The sequence below is a fragment of the Microchirus variegatus genome, assembly GCF_963457635.1.
Source record: "Microchirus variegatus genome assembly, chromosome: 1".
NCBI lineage: Eukaryota > Metazoa > Chordata > Actinopteri > Pleuronectiformes > Soleidae > Microchirus > Microchirus variegatus.
Genome location: NC_139802.1, coordinates 12,132,772 through 12,147,688, shown reverse-complemented (window position 1 = coordinate 12,147,688; position 14,917 = coordinate 12,132,772). Strand labels below are relative to the sequence as shown.

The 14,917-nt window shown below is 39.5% G+C and overlaps 1 protein-coding gene across 1 annotated transcript; it reads left to right on the top strand.

Annotated features, from left to right (window-relative positions):
* Positions 1 to 5,061: 5,061 nt before the first annotated feature.
* Positions 5,062 to 10,524, top strand: ncam3 (neural cell adhesion molecule 3; the record flags this gene model as incomplete). Its single annotated transcript, XM_083898746.1, has 15 exons — positions 5,062 to 5,134; positions 5,574 to 5,645; positions 5,734 to 5,931; positions 6,061 to 6,198; positions 7,128 to 7,271; positions 7,416 to 7,533; positions 7,961 to 8,115; positions 8,221 to 8,354; positions 8,460 to 8,595; positions 8,923 to 9,090; positions 9,207 to 9,326; positions 9,610 to 9,737; positions 9,824 to 9,992; positions 10,098 to 10,284; positions 10,374 to 10,524. 15 exons carry the CDS (start codon positions 5,062 to 5,064, stop codon positions 10,522 to 10,524), a joined length of 2,091 nt encoding a protein of 696 aa, XP_083754872.1.
* Positions 10,525 to 14,917: the final 4,393 nt, after the last annotated feature.

Sequence of the window (14,917 nt, the reverse complement as noted above, 5' to 3'; positions counted from 1 at the left end):
TAGCGAGGAGCTGCGTCGCTGTCACTTTCACAGAAAACAATAGACAGAAGAGAGGAGAAGGGAAGTATTAGTTTTGTTTGGAGCCCAGTCTGATGTTATTTCAGTCACATAGATTATTTCACTAATGTGAGCATAAACATTGGGTTACTATTGTCATAATACTGACTGCACTGTAACAACATTCAGAGACCACAATGCCAGTTGCAGTATCTTGTCGATTGAGTTGTATTTATTTCGTTAAAATGTTTAAGTGATAACAAAAAAAATCAGCAGTACTTGCTAAATATGTGCCTGTTTGAATGGACAGGCTACCTGTCCAGAGTGTTACACCGCCTTTGACCCTGAGTCCTGTAAATATTCTACTCAGGTAAAAGTACTACTATTTTGATCAAATTTTTACTTAAGAACAAGTAAAATTACTTGTTTAAAATGTACTCAGACAAACCTGATTCAAATCAGCTCACCAGTGAGCTCTGCTGAAGCCTGATAATGAGCCATTTATTTGAATGGGGTGTGTTGGAGCAGGGAAACACCTAAAACATGCAGGACTAGGAGTGAGAAACCCTGCTTTAAATTGGCCGTAGGTGCATGTGATTGTGAGAGTGAATGGTGGTTTGTCTCTTATGTTTGTCCTGTGATGGACTGACTACCTGTCCAGGGTGTACCCCGTCCCCCAAGACCGTCATATGGAGGATGAAACTGAAGATAGTGAATGAAAGCGTCAACGAAACACTATCTCTAACCGTAACTTAGGCATTATCTATAACCAGTTAATGCCTAAGCCTACAACCGTAACCTATAAAACCAATTCAAATCTTAGCCTCTTTCGGGCCAGGTTTTGGTCTCTATCAGGACTACTGGTCCTGACAAGGTCAGTGTTTATGCCAGAGAAGATCCTAAAGAGGTAAAAATACATGTAGACAGACACACGACGATTGTTTTGTTCAGACAAATGGGGAGCGTGAGGGTGTGTCTTCTCCAGTCACGAGAGTCCCTGTCTGTCTCTCACTCCTTCCTGCCTGCCTCGTCCTAATGTCTTCAACTGCCTCTGTTTCTTTCAGCCTGCGTTACGTATGGATGTGCTTTTGTGCGCATAAAATAAGGTAAAATATATTATGTTATGCAGTTCACTGTAGTGTCTTATCTGTGAAAACAGGCACGCAAGAACACAGAGAATCTAAAAGGAAACAACCTTGCCGACTCCTTAGCTGCCACATCACTGACATATAAGCTTATATACACAGTGTGACATAAGCTTCTACACGTATAGCGTCAGTGTCACAAATGTTTATCTCTGTGCATGAGAGAGGGAACGTTATATGTTGTCTATTATATGAATAGTGTGGAGGTTTGGCTCAGACAGAGTGTCCTCAAAATTGTGTTTATTTATTGCACACAAAGACAAAGAGAGGAACACTGAACGTTTCTTTGTGTGTTTTTGCATTTGTTTCCTATTAAGGACCTTTTCTGGTATAAACACTGACCTTGTCAGGACCAGTCGACATCGAAAGAGACCGAATACGTGAGGGATACGGCCTTCGGTGGACTGAATGGAAGTCTTAAAACAGAAAATCTTCCCTGTCGTAAAAATGTAAAACCTAAATATTTATCAACTTTTCACAATTTTTAAATTTAAAATAAAAATAATAAAACAAAGAAATCACCCTTTCATACCCAAAAAGTGTATGAGCTGGTTCAGTCAGAATTTAATCAAGCATAATGTTCAACCACTAAAACTATTTTTATAATAATTTAAAGGTGCCATATGTAAGAATGTGGCCAAAAACAGTTACTACATTCAAATTCAAAATACGGAGGTCTTTTAAGTTTTCGTTTTCTGACGTAACTGGCAACCCGTGGTTGCTCGGCAGCTGAGACTCTACTGACTGCAATGTTTGTTAGAGGGCGGTAGGTGGCGCCAAATGCCAAAACATGATTTTAAAACATAAATATGATTTGCAGTCTGCAAAATATTTTTTTTTAATGCAAATATTTTGGCTGTACTGTTGTTGTTGGTGAGTTCAGTTTGTTATATGAACATTATTCCTGAGTCTCTGTGACATATTAGGAGGATTTTATGGCCAGTTGCTTTAGATTTATTACAGAATGCACCTTTAAATTTAAAAAATCATGGATAACAACAATAACTATTTTAGTATTCAAAATATTGTTTCAGTTAAAGAGCTGGTGTATTAAACATTACAGAAACACAAGATATTATTCTGATAATTAACAATGCCGTTAATTTACAGCAGCTGTGGCAACAAACCATATTTAGTGGTGGTCATATATATATATATATATGGCTATACTGTATATGTATATGGATATACAGTATATGGAGGGCCTCTATGCCCATCTACAAACTGATCCAAAACATTTAATATTGAGAATATTAATAATAAACAACATTGTGCCTGCGAAATGCCAGCATTTGCCGTTTGCCATTGAGTACAAGACCAGCTGTGACCCAGTTTGGACCGCAGCATCACTGAAAACACCGGTTATAATTAGAAGAAAAACTAAAATCAATCAAATGTGATGTATGCAGTCGGCAGTGTGCGCCCACCCTTGTTAATGGCCCTTGTTAACAGCCCTCATTTTGAGCACACTCCGTTTTAATGAGCCATAATAGCACCTCCTGATAATCAACCTGATAGGTGGCCCCCACCGGGCTCTGTAGCCTTTGATTGGCTGGCTGCACATTGTTGTGGATGCACTGATAGGCTATCTATGAGGAGGTGGGAGGGGCAGGCTGGAAGTTGGCCAATGAAAGTTACAAGACCCAAAGGAACGAAGCTTGACTGGCAGCGGCACTGACACCGCAAAGATGAAAGGGTTTTGATATAAACTGTGTGTGTGTGTGTTTGTTTACATTTGGAGACAAATTTCAGGAAGAAAAAAAACAAAGTTTACTGCGGAAGTTTGTTTGTTTGTCCTTTGGGACGACAGCTGCGTCCCTACCTGGCAAAAATTTGATGTTTGGCTCAGTAAAAAGTAATGTCGAGGGAGGTCATAATCATTGTGTCCTTGGGTAAGTGTGTGTGTGATGAGCTGCAGGTGTATCATGGTTGAATGATGTGTTGGAACAGGTGATCCTGGGAGCTGATTGGTCCTACACCAAAGGTTTCAGTAAACGAGGCCAAGATTCTCCAAAATTCAGTGGACTTCCCTTATTTCTTTGAACCACTCATGGCCAAATGTTTGTTTTTAATGAAGATTCAAATTGGTTTGCGTTGTTGAAAGTCTCCTTCTTCATGTTGTTATTCAGGTTAATCCTGCACAAACCTTTAGTTGACCTAATGAGGACCAACTATGGCCTGGTACTAAAGTGACCTTGGTAAGGGGTGGATTAAGATGGAAGGAGTATGAACTTGACTAATTATGGTTCCAGTTTAGGATACGTCTTTAATCAGGCTCTCTACAAAAAAAACGCATGTCAATGCAATAATTGAGTATAGGAAAACTGTGCAGATTTGAGACCATAAACAGCTCAGTGGGTCAAGGATGTCCGCCGTCAGGGGCCCTGGTGCTTCAGTCAGATCATGAGTTTGTCAAACAAGTATAATATGTCTTGGACTATTGCCTGTTTGTCTGAGTGTGTGCTTAAACACCTGCTAACCTGCAGGTTAAGACACTTTTTGTCATTTATTTATTTTTGAATAGTTTTTTTTATTGTAAAAGCTTTTCCAATGTAAGCTTTATTTTTCACTCAATTATTGTGAAGGGATGCCGTTTTTTATTTTAATTTTTTTAAACTCTACCCATTAAAATGCTATTGTTTGCCCACGTCAGGCAAAAAGGTTTATTGTCACATGCCTCTCTATAGTCAAGTCTTCTTCTGGGTCATTAAAAAGCTGAACATAGACCCGGCAGAATGGATTAATGTGTGTGATATTGTTCCTGCTGTTTGTAAGTTTCCCTGCTTAGACGAGACAGTAAATTAAATGTACTAAACTGTATCCAACTTATTATATCATGTCCTTCTGCAGTCATCCAAGTGTCACGTATAATCAAAGTGTCTATTTTGATTTGACTTGAAGCCTTGAACAGACTGAACTGCATGATTAAATTCTATTTTAAGTACTATTCACAATCACAGGACAGTGGCTGTTTTTCCTGAGACCTTTTCTTTGGATTAAAACGAGCTTGTCCCTGAGCTTTGTTCATTTTGTCATTCCTACAGGATGTAAACTACGTTTTCAGGGACTGTGGCGGCGTAGTGACTTTGGTGGCGTATGTGCCGTGTGCTCGGGAAGAATGTGACCCTTTTGAGAGAGGAAAAAAAAGATGGCATGATAGAAATATCTCTATCCATCTTCTCCTCTCTTCCCCTGGGGGCAGCTGCCTCCCCTGCTTTCATCCGGTATAGCCTGGAGGGAGAGGCAGGGAGCAGGGCGAAGAGAAGGGAGAGACAGACAGACAGACAGACAGACAGACAGACAGACAGACAGACAGACGGGGAGTGGGGGGGCTTTAGGAAGGTGGGGGGACAATTACGAAGACAAAGGGACCATGAGAACAATTGTGAGGTTGTAAAGATAAAACAGAGAGAGAGAGACAAACGTCACTCCCATCCTCACCTCCTGTATCTCAGTACATTACACACAGTGACTCTGTTGGAGCTAAAAGAGGAGGATGAGAGACCCCCCCCCCCCTCTCTCTCACACTTGTGCTCTCTCTCTCTCTCTCTCTCTCTCTCTCTCTCTCTCTCTCTCTCTCTCTCTCTCTCTCTCTCTCTCTCTCTCTCTCTCTCTCTCTCATTTCCTCTCATCTAAGCTGTAATGCCCCTATATAACCTCTGACACAGACACTGTCTTTGGTCATCATTTGGTGGCTTCTCTACAACAGGTGCAACACTGAGCCAAAGTCAGCTGGACGTTCTTTGCCAGCTGGGAAATTGAGATTGCATTTGTAGTTTGTGTTCGGTCAATTAGATAAGAGTTTAAACAGTCCGTCGGGTTGTGTGCTGCAGGGAGACCAAGGCATTCAGATTGAACAAAGAGCAGAATTCTGAGAATTTGAAGTCTTAAGAGGTCGGTGACCTGCAGCCAGGTGAAAATGAAGAACCGATCAGCTTTCTTTTTCTTGAGACGAGCCTTGCTGCTACTGGTGATGGTGGTGTATGGTACAGGTAAGATCTGTTGTCGTTTTAAGAATTTGACAGTTTTGTAATGCTCTGGTTATGTGCACACTGGGATATTCAGTCTGTGATGAAGTGAAAGCAGGAAATATGCCAGAAAATAATCAATATCTGACTGTTTTCAGCCCAAATCTAATATGTCCATGCCAGTATAATCAAAGCATATCTTTTTTCTTTTTCTTTTTTTTTCTTTTTTTAAGGAGTTAAGGAAATACAGTCGTAGAAAGACAGATGAATGGAGGGTTTTTGTCAGTCTGTATTTTATCATGAAATATAAAATCAATAAAAGAGCAAGGAGTTATTTTGCTATTTTGGTTTTCTATTTAGGTTTCCATTTGGCACTGGAAAATATCAAAGAAAATATTTGTTTTCCAAAAAGAGAGCAGATACAGAAACAAACTCAAGTCCTCTCTTCTCTCTTCATCTATAGATGCAAAGATAGACTTAATAGTCAAAAAGCAGGACGTGTTGGTGGGAGAAGAATTGGTCCTGCTTTGTAAAGGTGAGTCACCTCTTTTACATGTTCACACAGAAACTTCCTGTTTTCAGTGTTACTTAACTCTGCTTTCACCTCTTCTCTCCGCTGCTAGCTGGAGGAGAGGGAGAAATAACATGGCAGAAGGACGGGGAAGATATTGACGATGTAGACAAGGTGACAGTGGTCGATGAGACCACCTCCAAGTTCCACATCAAGACGGCGACAATCCGGGATGCTGGCAAATACACCTGCCTGTGTGAGTTCACCTCTGGACACAAAGACGAAATGCAAGCACAGGTGTATGTTCATGGTGAGTAACAGCTGGCTTCACACATATACCCAAAGAGTTAGTTGTGTTGTTCCATATATAGAGAGTTGAGAGAATGCGCGCTTACGTACTGACCAAACTCAATTTCAATGATATATTTTCCTTTGTCAGAGGGTCCATCATTTGGAGAAACCAAAACCTACCACGAGTTTCTTGAAGGCACAGATGGGGAGGTGCCGTGTGTGGTGACGGGCCAGCCAGCGCTGAATGTTCACTGGCTACGGAACAAGGAAGAAATCCCCACTAAAGGTACATGACCATCACCTATGGCCTCATGGGGCATCCGAATGGTATGACGTTTATTTTGATGATTATCATACATTCTCTCATACAAGACATACATCACACATCACATTTACTTGCATTTGACTCATGTTTATTCACATTTACCATATATACAGCTCATTCATACAGCCTAATCTCACTCATGCAGATTAAACAAACTCATGCACATTCTTTGCTACCTGCATGAGACGTCGTTGAAAACCGCAACTTACAGGAACTCACAGTCCATAATTCATGCTCAAGTCATTTTGTAGAACACACACATATATTATATATAACCTCAACCCCCTTACCACAGACAGTCTAAGGCGCGAAAGAGCACAAAGCAACAGCACACAAACGTGCTAGAGCGCGCCATTCTCCTAACTTCCTGCGCACACCCATATTTCTCCTATAAGAACTTGTAAGAGTTACAAGTTCTTATAGTTATAGTTCTTTTCACCTGTGCACTGAAATCCTCCCCTCATTTAGATCATTTAGTCTGTCTGGCAGCAATACAATTAAATCGATATTAAAGGTGGTGTTCAATATGGAGCTGCTGTGGTAGATGGATACTGATTATTTACATAGAGTAAAAATTTAATTCTAATTACCAATTGTGATAACATTTTGGATGTAGTCTTTTTTTTTTTTGTATTTTATTCTTCAATTTTTAATTTTAGTTTGGAGCCCACATGTGGTTATGAAGTAAACTAATGCTGTGTAAGGTCATTGGCTTTAATTTTCGTTGAATAATAAATAAATCAATAAATGCAGGTTTTGGTATCAAAAGAGGAAAATTTATCACTTGTCAATATTACCTGTGATACACAGGCTATGTTTATGCAAAACAAATTATTTTATGTCATGTTTTATAGTAACAAAGTTTGTATTTGCCTTTTTTCTCACTGCAGTTGGAGCGCGCGTTCGTCACATCAATGATAACACACTCCGTATTGAGGGTGTGAGGAGAGAGGATGCCGGGACGTATGCGTGCCACGCCCAGATCAGAGGACGGCCTGTCCATAACGAGCTCTCTGTCTCTGTTGTTGTCAATGGTGGGTAGCAAATCTACCAGTTTACTCAGCACAAGAGAGTTTAACATATAAACACAGAACACACTAAATCTAAAAAAAAGAAAGAAAGGACATTGTGGGTATTTGTGTGAATATAATTTTTTCTTACTCATTTTCCTCCTACAGCACCTTCTAAAGCGATTCTAAAAGAAGAGGTGAAAAAAGTGATGGCCGGATCAGAGACCAATGTTTCCCTGGTTTGTTTGGTGGACGGTCAGCCCAAACCAAATATCACATGGACCATGTAAGACCTCAGTTTATTGTTTATTTATTGTTGATTATGTATAATTTAGACATATTGATTACTTTCGTCAGCATTTGCATGAAATGTTCTTCTTTTCATTCCAATTAATGTCATACTCAACTGCAACTCTTGAAGTAAGACAACCTGTCATTAGCAGCAGCAAAACTGAGTAATAATGAGTTGATATTTGGACCCCTGAGTGTGCCCCAGGTTGTGTGTGTGTGTGTCCATACAAAGCGGAAGCAATTTTCTTATCAGTTTTGTTAATGTTCTGTGGTATCACTCGTCTCCTCCTTTAACTTTATCTGTCTCCTTCTTCTGGCCTCTTTCCTCCTCCTCCTCCTACTCTGCTTCATAATGACTGTAATTATTTGCATGGCATGTCGATGTCATATTAATATAGAATGTCTCCTTTTCCTGTTTTCAGGCCGAAAACGTTTGACCCCTCACACCACCTGTTCAACTCAGACCGCAGTCAGTTGACTATATTGTCCGTTGCTAGAGCCGACTATGGAGAATACGTCTGCACCGCCACCAACAAGATATCTGAGGACAGTGCAACCATCATGCTTCATGTGTTTGGTTGGTTCAGGTTTTATACTCACTTGATCACTGTATTATCTCTCCCCCTGGTAAGTGGTGCACTCCATATTTACTTTGGGTTTTGGGTTAATTTTTTAATTTCAGAGGCTCCAGAGGTGTTTGTGTCAGCAGAGCAGCAGAGTGCGTCATTGGGGGAGAGAGTGTCCGTGTCCTGCAATGTGTCTGGCCATCCCCAGCCTGAGCTGCACTGGCTCAGCAAGCACAATGGACAAACACTGGTAAGGGTGTGTCAAGACATCATAATATGATATACATACTGCGTGTACAGTGATACTGGTCCTCTCATCATAGTTCTTTTCCTTCTTTCTTTCTCTCTCTGTCAGGACTCTGCTTCTGGCCCCATTCGTGTGGTGGATGGTGTGTTGGTGATAGATGAGATAGTGCCCTCTGATGGAGGGCTGTATTCTTGCATGGCTGTCAGCACATCTGGAAATGCATCGAGAGATGTCGCAATACACAGTAAGAGTTTATTTCTCTAGATAGATAGATAGATAGATAGATAGATAGATAGATAGATAGATAGATAGATAGATAGATAGATAGATAGATAGATAGATAGATAGATAGATAGATAGATAGATAGATAGATAGATAGGGTAAAACTCTTCTCATCTCACACATCTACATTGGATATTACTTTAGATAATACCATAAGATGGTATTGCCATCATATTGTCTCCTACCTTATTTGTGTACCTTATTTTTTTTCCATGTAACTTAACTGAAATGTGCTGTGCTGTATGATGTGTCAATTTGTAACTTTTGATTTTCCTCCCTGACTTGCAGCTCAGCCCGGTCCTCCTCTGTACCTGTCAGTCTCACCTGGACTGACCTCTGTCCTCTTCTCCCTCAAAACACTGCCCATCAGTGGAGGAACTCCAGTCACAAGCTTTGTCTTGCAGTGGAGGCAAAGTGCAACAGAGACGTGGAGGGAAGTGACAGTACCCGCTTCAGGTAGAACATCTGCTCTGTAAACAAAGAAAAAAAAAACATGTTTTGTTGTTGATTGTCGTGATCTCAGTTCAGTTTTTGTGCATAATGCTGATGTGTTTTTTTATTCGCTTTTGTAGATTCCCTGACTATAACAGCCCTGAAGCCATACACTTTGTACACAGTGCAGTTGGCAGCTATGAACTCTGTAGGACTGGGACAGTTCTCAGAGACAAAAAGCGTTCGCACCCAGGGAATGCGTAAGTGATGCATGCACTGCCAACACATTGGCAACAATCACTGACATTTCAGCCAATATGTGTATTTTATTAACTCGATGTACAGTTACACAGTTCATCTGACTATTTTTTCTTTTTTGTCTGTCATGCAACCATCATCTTAATATTTCCATGACATCACCATCTGGTGCCATTCATCCTCAGGAGGTAAAGCACTCGTAGTAACTTCCACTCTACTGTAATTCACAACATGTTTAATGTAAATCAGCTGGTAATGACTTACTTCCTCTTTCTTGCTCTGTAGGTGAACCAGACAGTCCAGTCTTGTCGAACAACGCCATTAAAATACAGGGCAATACCTTCACTGTCCCTCTCAAGCAGACTGATGATGGTGGAGTACCTCTGCTGCACTTCAGCATACGATACAGACAGGTAAGAGTGTCTCTCTCTATCTTTCTCTTCTTTGGTCCTTTCGATTCCAGTCTTTCATCCTGTGTGTCCACCCTCAGATTAACCAGGATAAAGAAGGAGCTGAGTGGAAGGAGATGCAGCTGTCGTCTGAAGCCAACACTGTCTCCCTTGAAGACCTGACCTTCGGGTCAGACTATCAAATGGAAGTCACGGCCGTCAATGCTAACGGTTCCTCTATCCCCTCTACGTTGAACTTCACCATCGCAGAAAAGCCTCGTATGTGGCCTTCTACCTGAACATGAATTGATTCCTCGTCAGTGTTTTGTTGTATTTGTCAAATGTTCAGTCAGTTAACCATGACATTGCCATCCTTCTTTAAAGAGAGCAGCACCATGACCAAAGGGAGCGTGATCGGCATCGTCATGGTGATCTTCCTGGTGGTGTTCCTGATGGTAGACGCCACCTGCTGCTACAGAAATCGCTGCGGCCTTCTCATGTCCATAGCCGTAAAACTGTTTGGACAGAAAGTTCCGGGCCTCAAAGGGCTCGAGGATGGAACTGCTAATGGGTAAGTTGGACTGAAGGTGAAGCGATTGGGGGGGGAAAAAAACGTTTTTAAGGTTTTTATCATCATTTATGTGTGTGTTCTGGCTGCAGAGACGTGAAGCTGAACGGCATCTCCACTCTCCGAGACAGTATGCAACAGCTGGGGGTTCAGACGTCCGTCAAGGAGGGGGGGCAGCTCACAGAGGTCACCAGCGACAAAGCCCCCCTCACCAAAAACGAGTATGTCCATTCACTTTCATGAGCCTATATGCAAATACAATCACAGGCAGAAGCCAAATCAAATGTTCTTGGAAATACTGTGTGCCCCAGTAACTACACTCTTAGAAATAAGGGTTCCAAAAGGGTCCTTCTACAAAGGCTGAGGTTCTACCTGCTTCTGAAAAACCCTTTCCCAAATAAAAGGTTTTTCGAGGGTTCTTGGTAACACGAATGGTTTCAGTAAGAACCATTTTTAACTAGAGAACCCTTTAAAACCCCTTTCCTGAATAAAGGGTTTTAAAAGGGTTCTTAGTGGAACCCTCTAAATGTTCCACCTGGAGCCAAAAAGGGTCCTATATGAGGACAAGCCGAAGAACCTTATATGGTTCTCCTTAGCACTTTTATTTCTAAGAGTGAAGTAAAATCAACATAAACTCAGAACTAAACATTTTGAATTGATGTCTTTTTGTGAAGTCCTTTAATATATTCTTATAGCTTTATCCCAGAGTCTCACCAATAACATATTGCTTTCCCCCCACAGGAAAATACAAGCAGACAGAAGCCAGCCTACTGTTGAAGCATGAGGTGAAGAAGAGGTAAAACAAGAGACACCAGCATAAAATCATGTGAAAATGTACTGCTATATAATGTTCACACGGTCAAATGTCTGCAACAGAGTGAAAACTGACTGACTGTGTGTGGAAGTGTTTTATCCTGTCTGGTGTACAGGTTTAACTAAGAGTCAAAGGAAAAAGGAAATCTCCTTTACAGGGTAATCTTGGTGTCTGTGTTTTACAGGGTAAAATTGTTGTGACTGTTGAATGTTGTACACAGACACAAGGATTTGTCTTATTTCTCCTTTCTTTAACCATAAGAGTGTTTCAAAACAAATTATTTAACATTTAAAAATGTGTGGTGATACTTTTACTTTCATTCCATTTGGCTGCTATGTTTTGTAAAACTATACATATTTTGTTGTTAGATTAGATAACAATGCATATTGACCAGTATTATCAACCAATTACAGGGCCTTTCAGCTTGAACTAAAACTAACCTTAATGACATTTTTATGCACTGGTATTTATTTTTGTTATTGAAAAAAATATTCATGATGAGAGGCTTTGAAATTAGAGCCGTATTCGTATAGCCAGTTTTACTATTTGGCTTTTTTTTTTTTCCTTATTTTCTTTTTTAATTAATAATAATTGCAACTAACACTGCACTTAATAATAAAAACAAACTTTTATTATGAGGAGAACCCTTTTTAAAGTACCTGTAATAATAGGCAATTAAACGTCAAAGAATCTATTCTGTTATTTACAGAAATTAAAAAGTGAAATTTAGGTATTTAACTCAGTTGCAGCTCATGTTTTTTTGTTTAGCATTTTAGATCTTTTTTTTCCGTGTATATTCAACTGAGCACTGTAAATGATTGTACATACACTTGTCAAGTCTTTGTGTTTGAATTAAAAAAAAAACTGTCTGCAAAGGAACAAGTTTGACTAAGTCCTTGTCGTTGTTTTCAAAATCAGAATGGTTATAATATCTGTTAAGAAAGCCATGAATGATGACACTGTGCAGCTAATTAACCCTGCAGATAAGCACAAACTATAACCTGAAGTAAGCAAATCAAAGCACACTACTCAGCACCAAAGATGTAGTCCAAATTTCCCAAATTGTCTCCTACTCAAACAGATTTCAATTAATTTCAATTTAATTTAAAGTTTATGTTTCTGCCTCCATAGTCACACCTTCTGTAACTGTCTATTCACACCAGGGCAGATACAGTGGTTTGCTTTAAGCATAAAACTACACCACCATCCCGTTTTTTGCTGCAATGAAGATCAGATACTGTGTCATGGACCTTTTCCCAGCAAACATTCTGTTAATGAGTCGATTGAAGCTTGTCTATTTTTAATTGTTTAAAAATAAGTCTGCGGGATAGGCAGCGGAACAACAACAAAGTAAAGTATTAAAAGTTGAGATCCAAACAGGATTAATGCAGCGGTCAGTGGACCATGACGAACCAATCAGCTCTCAGCCTGTTGTTGTGGATCTGCCCTGATTTTAGCCGACAATGCTGTAATTATCTGTTTTGATACACACCACATAGATTATATTTTGAGACACTGAGTGATTATGTCTGCCACAGTGAGCTCTTATGTGTCTGTAAGCATTGGATTTCCTGAGGAAATGACTGATGCCTAACTCATTTTTGCCCCAAAAACAAACATGCACAGTGGATTTAGTTGTTATTTTTCCTGTTTAAACTGTTTTCCAAGGGGGTGGACGAGCTGTGTGGTCTTAAAAACAATGAGGAGAATGGTTATTTGAAGACACATTACTGTGCCGTGATGACTTTGATGAAAAGTGCACTTACGTATGCGTAAGTGTTGCAATGCAGGACACACTCAAAAAAGGCAGTCACATGCAAAATAACCCAAAGACAAAGGGCATGGGGATAAAATCCACAAACACCTGCAAACACTGCTATAATAATCAAGTTTTGGTAAATTTTCAATTGCTACTTTTAGCTGTTTCTATTGTACAATAGTACAATTCTGAGGAAGGAAACTATTTTTAAAATCTTGTATGTAATCTTCTACATTTCACATCACAAAGATATACCTGAAAAATAATTGTACAATAATTCTGTGCCTTGACACTTTTTCATGCTACTTTCTGTCATAAAAGGTGTAAATTATTTTGTTAATATATTGTATATTGTTAATTCTATTTCTTTTTAATGGGTTACATTTATGATTATTGTTATGTTTTCTTTTTTATCTCTCATTCATTCTATATTTTATACTATGTATGGAAGCCTGGGAAAGAAAAACACATAATATTAGAAGGTATTTCATTATAGTGAGAAGGTATCATCATTTTGACTTACTATGTCATAATTATTACTGACTATCTCATAATGATGACTTAATGTCTCATAATTATGACTTACTATCTCATAAGTATGACTTACTATCTCATAAGTATTACTTATTTATCATAGTTATTATGACAATTATGACTTAATATCTCAGAATAATGAGATACCTTCTCTCATAATCATCACTGACTAATAACATTTTAAAATGTTCAATTTCCACAGTGTAGGAAAGTCTCATCTAATCGGATCGAAAAAGCAGCTCTATGTTCCGCGGTGCTGTGTTTCCCTGTGGCCACGCCCCCATGGTTGATACGTTTCTGCTGACTACGAACACATGATGAGGCGTGTTTACACCTGCAGACTCTGACACAGACAACAGTCCTGTCCGTGTGTGTGTGTGTGTCAGTGACAGAGACGTCTATTGTCTCGGTTCAGATAAGGGCAGCGTGTCCGTGTGGCTATTGTTTCTCGGACACTGAGCTGAGAGTTGGTAAGTTCGTAAATCTTTGTTTTTCTCTGTTAATAACCTGTGACGTCAGGGACACTTTGTCGGCTCACTTCCTTAGCAGCGGATGCTAGCTTAGCATGCTAATATGACTGGGATCCCAGGTTAGCAGAACTAGCAGTAGCACCCGAGCAGGTTAAATGGTAAATGCTATCACTAGAGCTACCGAAGGCACGGTGACAAGTGTGTCACTGTTACAGGAACAGCACCGGCGTTATGTCGAGTTCTACGTGTACGCGGATAACGACAAACTCATAGTTTTATGGCAAGCGACGGCTTGAAGGCGATAGTTTTTGACATTTATTAGTGATGATAAGTTCCAAGAGGACAGTAGTTTATGTTTTGAGTGACTTAATAACGTTCTTCTTATGAACATTTCTGGAGACGAATTATGTGTGAATGCATTGTTTGCCAGAAGTGAATTCCTGAGCTAATTGTAATGGAATAACACGTACAATTAAAATGATTATGCCCATAATGGTCTAAAGTGCATTATATGAAAGTGCTGATTGTGGAGCTACTGAGATGTGCATTCCTTATTTTGTATTGTATTTTATTGCCACAATGAAAGTGGCATGTATAAAATACACATTGGTCAGGTGAAATTCACCTAAATATAACATGAGAACCACCATTTTATCCTTAAATACTCCACAAAATAAAATAAACTGGGTGCATGTTTCTGCCGAGATTTGCATTACCCATTTTATTTAGCTAGAAAGCTTGTTACACGTGAACATATCTATTATATGTAAGAAGACATATTGTCTGTTTCAGATTTTTCTTTACATTTTAATGACCAAACAACAGATCGATGAAATTAGACCTTGATTGACAGATCAATCAATAATGAAAGTATCCTTAGTTGCAGGACATGAGACTGTTTTATCCTCAGAGAATAGGTGCTCATGTATACTACTCATTGGTTAACATATGGGTTCTCTAATATTACATTTGTACATTCTAATGCTGACATGAGAGAGAATGTCCTTGGTGGAAAATAATGCAATATTTATCATACTTTTGTCAGCTGATACTCTGTAT